The following is a 6429-nucleotide window of genomic DNA, read 5'->3' as shown; positions in this document are numbered from 1 at the left end:
AATGGTATTTATATGCCGACATTGCCTAAAAGAAATAAATATTTAGACTTTCCAGGGGCACATTAAAATAACAAGGGAAACATGTTTAAACATTCAATTTCTTAATATTAAACAAAGTCTAAGTTGCCATATACATTGATAAATAAATACTAACTTACTAGCACTCCCTGTAACCAGAAAAAAAAATCCATCTTTACAAGCTAAAACTGTGTTATCAGTACTATCATTAGCAGTATTTTCTTATTGCCACTAAAAGGAATGGAAAATTGATTTGGAAATCCTTTTACTAACAGAATACATTAACAGACATATATGTGCATATTGACAGTCTAACCATATTTAAAATAATACATATTCTTAATTAAGGATAATATATAAAAAAGATTTTGGGCTGCCTTGAACACAATTGAGTTGTAAATTGTTACAAGTCTAGATTAAATAGAGATTTTTCTTGTTATACCAATTGTTACATTCATGACAGTAATGAGATTTTGTACATTCAAGAAGATTAAAAGACCTACTATAATATGTATTAAATGAGAATATTCTTTGGGTGCTAAGCACTTCAATTAATTACTCTAGCTCTCCCCTATCTCAAAGGTGCCAGCTTTCCCTTTTTGAAACCACTTGTAACATCCTCAATGTTTAGCTTTGTGGCCACCTTTATGGAACTCTAAATTTGAGAAGACATTTTAAAAATAAGTGCAGGAATACTTGGCACAAGATAAGGACAAACATCAAGAACTTCCTTGATATTTAGCTTTGTGATTATCTTCTTCAGCACTCCAAATTTGATGGGCAATTTTAAAATATTAGGTCACGAACAAGCAGCAGAAGACGAGGACCACCACCAGTAGCATCCTCAATGTTCAGCTTTGTGATCACCTTTTTTAGCATTCCAAACTGGACCGCCAACTTTAAGAATAAGAACAGAAAATAAATTAGGAACACTACTTGTAAAATCCTTGAAGTTACACTATGTGATCACCTTTTTCTGCACCCTAAAACTGATGACCAGTTTAAATAAATAAGAGCAGGAACATGTAGCAATAGATGAGGACCACCACCAGTAAAATTCTCAATATTGAGTTTTGTGTTAATATTTTGAAGCACCACCATTTTGTGATTTAGAACTCTCTTTGTGTCCATTTTTTTTATACTATCAAAAATGTTTTGTTTACTAATACCACAGGCACTGCAACCTGCTACTAATACAGAAGCACTATTTTATGTTTACAAATAAAAAAAGACAAGACCGTTTTAGCCCCATATGCTGTGTGTCATCTGTACAACTGATCATTACAGCTCAGCATTTTAGAAAAACAAACAATTCACAAACATTACAGTAATATACTTAAGAATAAAACAATTGATTGTATATATAGATGTTCCCAGGCTAACAGGGCTGAGTCCAAATAATCTGTGCCTTGCACTTCATGGGAAAATCTATTATACAGCCCATCTTCATGCATTACATCCAGAAAGAAAAGATAAATGTGATATTGATTACATTAAATTAAATCAATCTGTAGCTCACTGTAACTGTTTAAAAGTGTCATTTGATGATGTTTATTGCTTGGCACACAAGGAATGTGCCATTTTATCTGACATAGCTGTTTAATTAGTCTGTATGCCATATGTTTTTGTCCTGTGCTAATGGAAGGGAATACATTCATACTGATAACCATAGACAACAAAGACATTCACTGACAAATCATTACTACATCTTGTGTTGACTGTACAGGAGGTCTCCTTGATACATCTCGTATGTACAATATTATTTCATTTTTAGCTTGAAGAAATAGCTTGAAGAAATCACTAGTTTGATTTCCTTGCCAGTGAAATACAGCAGCTTTCATAGATGCTGTTCCTATAACGGATTTTGTGTTTGCTACAACTAACTGAAAGACTTGTCCTCTTAGAGAGGCATAGGAGATATGAACTCTTCAGAATGCAGCCTGTCCAGAATAGTGAATGCTTCACTGATATTACAAAGGGAGATGATTTCCAGTCCCAACATCAGCTCCTTCAATATGGATAAACCTTCTCGGTACATCCTACGGGAATGGATTATTTACCCATCTTACTCAGAGATGAAAATGTTCATGGTTCCTACAGTTCTCTGTTTTGCAGTGGCACTTTTTGTCACACCTTCAATATTGTTTGCTATTCTTTCTAACTTCAGCATACGTCAAGAAACAAGATTTTTGCTCCTGGCGAATGCCCTGCTGTGTGACTTGGTATACCTCCTTTTCTGCACAATATTATCTACTTTGAATGTGGTGAACCTGACCATTTCAAAGCACTTATGTGTCCTGCTTCTGTTTGTGCTGGCTGTCACCTACAGTGGGGCAGTTCTGACGGCAGCTGCTATGGTTATAGACACGTATATCGCAGTGCTGTGGCCTCTACATTACCTGTCAATATTGACTCGTTCCAGGACTAAAAAAGTTATAATATTACTTTGGTTCTCGTCTTTTTTCTTCCCAGCTATAGTGTTTTTAGCCTTGTATTTTACCCAGAAGCCAGGGCCATGTCCTCTTGAGCAATGTTCTCTACCTGCAATACTTGTAATAACCTTACATGGGGATGATAGTCTTAAATTGTGCTACATTCTTTTTGTTACTATTTTTCTGTTGTGTTTTTCTCTCATACTTTGCTGCTATATAGTGCTCTGGTATAAAACAAGGGAAACTGGCATATGGAAAAGTGTCTCGTCTAGAGCTAGTATAACCTTTTTAATGCATCACACTATATTATTCTTTTACTTCAGTCCTCTGTTATTGCTTTTGGCAGAATCCCTATTGTATATCAGCAAAGTTATAGGTTTAAGAACAGGATTATGGGTGTCCATGACAATCTGTAATGTTCTAATCGTTTTGCCAAAAGCTGCCTCTCCGTGTCTTTACGGGCTGCGATACAGAGAAATATACAACTCACTCCGGCTCTTTTTTAGATTAAACAAACACAGAACAGTTGCGCCCGTTGATGTATAAAGAGTTACCTAAATGTCTCCTCACAGTAAAAGCACAGAATAAATTGAACAAAAAATACTTTATATTCTTTACAAATTTAAGTTTTCCATCATCTACCACAGTTTATTGTGTAATCAGGTATGACATTCCACAGCCAAGCTACAGAATTTGGTTGTGGCTTACAAATAAATAATAATTATTATAATAATAATGCTTGTATAATGCTTTAGGATTTGCTTTTGAATTTTTAGACCTGAATAATTAAAAAATATTAATGTTAAAACAAAATGAAAAAATATGTCTTTTCTAGAGTTGTTTTATTTTTACACAGATAAGTAACAAATTACAGATCCATGTGATCATTATTTATTTTATATTTCTGAGATGTATAATACTGTTTTATAGCTAAAAATGTAGTAGCAATAACTGATATTGAAAATGAAGGTTTAAAGTTAAATTATTTGTGTTGCTGATAGGAATATATTTTAATGTTTTTCAAATGTAAATAAAATCAACTACCTTCTCAGTTCAACTATCTTGTCAGCTTACTTATCTATTTAATGTGTGTTTATATATTAACAAATGGCTTGTAACGTTCTAATACATGGCAAATGACTAATTTAGTATATAGGTTTGAAATAATCTGTAGTTTACATAGACAAAATTAGATATGTGCGATTCAGTTCGGTTTGATTCGGAAATTCGGAAAATTCGGCAAATTCGGCGATTCGGATCGAACCGAATTTCCGAATTAAAATTCTGCCGAATTTTCCAAATCGAACCGAATTAGTTCGAATTGATTCGTAAATTCGGATGGCCATTGGATTACACTAGTATTGTACAGTATGTTAGGTTAACACCTAATATACAGTATAATACTAGTCTAATCCCACCTAACACTTACCAAAATGCCGAATTTCCGAACCGAATGCAGCCGAATTTCTTCGAATCCGAATGAATCTGAAACAAATCCAAAACGAATCGATTCAGAATTTTCCGAATTCGAATCGATCCGAACCGAATTTCGAAAAATTCTGAATCGAACCGAACCGAATTTTTTCGCCATGCACATGTCTATACAAAATATACTAATAAAAAAAAAGATAGCCATTAGAAAAATCATATGCCCATAGATTTTAAAAAATGATGTAGACTTACATTTTTAAATATATAAAAAGTAGCAATGTAAAATATATAGCTGTAAAAATATTCTTGTAAGAGTCTAATTGCTTTGTCTCCCATATTTTTTTTTATTTATATTTTTTCAATTTAGGACAAAGGTATGTATGTCCCTTAAAAAATAGAAGTACAATATATATAAATTACTGATTATCTACAGGTACAAATCCCCAAATCCGGAATTCCAAAATCCAAACATTCTGGAATCCAAACATTCTGGAATCCAAACTTTTTAACTAATATTTTAAAATAAAAAAGATAAAAAAAATACTATTTTCCCTGCATCTAAGTCACAATTTTCTTTGCCTCTGTCTTTGGTTTGTTTTTTGTTGCAATCTAGATTTATTTAAAACAACAAATATTACCTTTCTGATTACAGTAATGTACTAACTTTCTGAGGGTACTATATATCCAAACATATTAAAAAATGATATAAAACTATATTTAGGTTACATGTATTAGCTGTAAATATTGCCTAAATGACATAAGATAATGTTGTCTACACTTGGTTCCTTGCCCTCTCCAAACAGTTCCATTTTACAGATGCAAATATTCCAAAATCCAAACTAATTCCAAAATCAGTTCCAATCAGTTTTGATAAAGGTTTTTGTTACCTGTAATTATAAAAAGTTACAATTTTTACTACATTAGTTAAGGGCTAGATTATAAATTGAGCTCAAAATATCAATTTTGCAAAAGCAATATTTGCACTCAATTTAGTAATACCAGTGCATGCAAATGTGCACTGTAATTACAAGTTAGGTACAATGCAAACGCGACCTTGCGTTTGCATTCAACAGAAGCCTTGCACTCACAAGAGCGTGCTTCAATAGGCTCCAATGGGTGCCTCGGTCTCATGTTGTGAGACACGCCATGAGAACTAGCGCAGAGAAGGGTGTAAGTCGCTCAGTGATGGGCAGCAGATTGTACATTTATATGTATATGATTATATACTTATATATTTATGTTTTTATATGTGTATATACACATATTAACACATAAATATCTGGTTAATTTTCTTAATGCTAATTGCTAACGCGAGCTCGCGAGCTCCAGGAAACAATAACCAGCCCCATGTAAACGTGTGAATCTGCCTGTTTATGGGCACGTAATAAATTAACGCTCCACTTGTAATCTAGCCCTAAATATAGTAATAAAGACATAACTAAATACCCATTACACTAACACTAACTATTAAGCAAAATGGCAAAGGAAAAAGCTTTTATTAGGAGTGAATAAAAAGAAGTGTGGGAACAGTATCTTTTACATAGCATAATAGATTTTAATGCCAGATAGGAAATAAATGGCCCATTAAAGGGACACTGAACCAACATTTTTTTCTTTCATGATTCAGATAGAGAATGCTATTTTAAGCAACTTTCTAATTTACTCCTATTATCAATTTTTCTTCGTTCTCTTGCTATCTTTATTTGAAAAAAAAGTCGTCTAAGCTAAGGAGCCAGCAAATTTTTGGTTCAGTACCTGGACAGTACTTGTTTATTGGTGGGTGAATTTATCCACCAATCAGCAAGAACAACCTAGGTTGTTCACCAAAAATGGGCCGGCATCTAAACTTACATTCTTGCTTTTCAAATAAAGATACCAAAAGAATGATTTTTTTTTTATAATAGGAGTAAATTAGAAAGTTGCTTGAATCATGAAAGAAAAAATTTGGAAAGAAAGAATGGCCATATTCCTTTCTGACGTGTAAGCTTAAAGGGGCAGCAAACACTTTGAGATTTTCATATAATATATTTAGTTAAACTGCATATAATGAAACAACTTTCGATATACTTTCATAATTTATTTTGCCCCATTTTCATGTCATTTAGATCTAAAAATAGACTAATTTCTAATTCTCAGAACTGTGAAATGCTCCCTGCTGACTTCTCATGGCAAACTCTGCTAATACCTATCAATAATTGGCTTTATCAGATAACAACTGCAAAATAAGGTACTTTATACTAATTTTATGATAGTAGTTAGCCTTGTTGTCTATAGACTAAAGCCCAGGCAACAAGGCAAATGGTGGGTGGAGTTCGACTATTGAAAAATAAATGCAGTAAAAAAATATTAATTTGTTTTAAAAATAAGACTTGCCTGATATGTTATTCTATAGCAACACAACAGAAATGTCTTGTAATAACAATGTATTGTTTACTGTTAATTTAATTAATTATTGGGTTAACCATAACCATAAGCATGTCACATACATTCATGAATTCCCTTAAAGGACCAGTAAATAGAGTAGATTTGCATAATAAACAAATGCAAG

At 32.8% G+C, this 6429-nt stretch overlaps 1 protein-coding gene across 1 annotated transcript; it reads left to right on the top strand.

Annotated features, from left to right (window-relative positions):
- The first annotated feature begins 1937 nt into the window (after positions 1–1937).
- LOC128657256 (probable G-protein coupled receptor 148) lies at positions 1938–2996 on the top strand. The gene has a single exon (XM_053711528.1). It carries the CDS (start codon positions 1938–1940, stop codon positions 2994–2996), a length of 1059 nt encoding a protein of 352 aa, XP_053567503.1.
- Positions 2997–6429: the final 3433 nt, after the last annotated feature.

The sequence above is a fragment of the Bombina bombina genome, chromosome 4 (genome assembly GCF_027579735.1).
Source record: "Bombina bombina isolate aBomBom1 chromosome 4, aBomBom1.pri, whole genome shotgun sequence".
Lineage (NCBI taxonomy): Eukaryota > Metazoa > Chordata > Amphibia > Anura > Bombinatoridae > Bombina > Bombina bombina.
The sequence above is the reverse complement of the archived record's forward strand: the minus strand, read 5'-3'. Positions and strand labels throughout refer to the sequence as shown.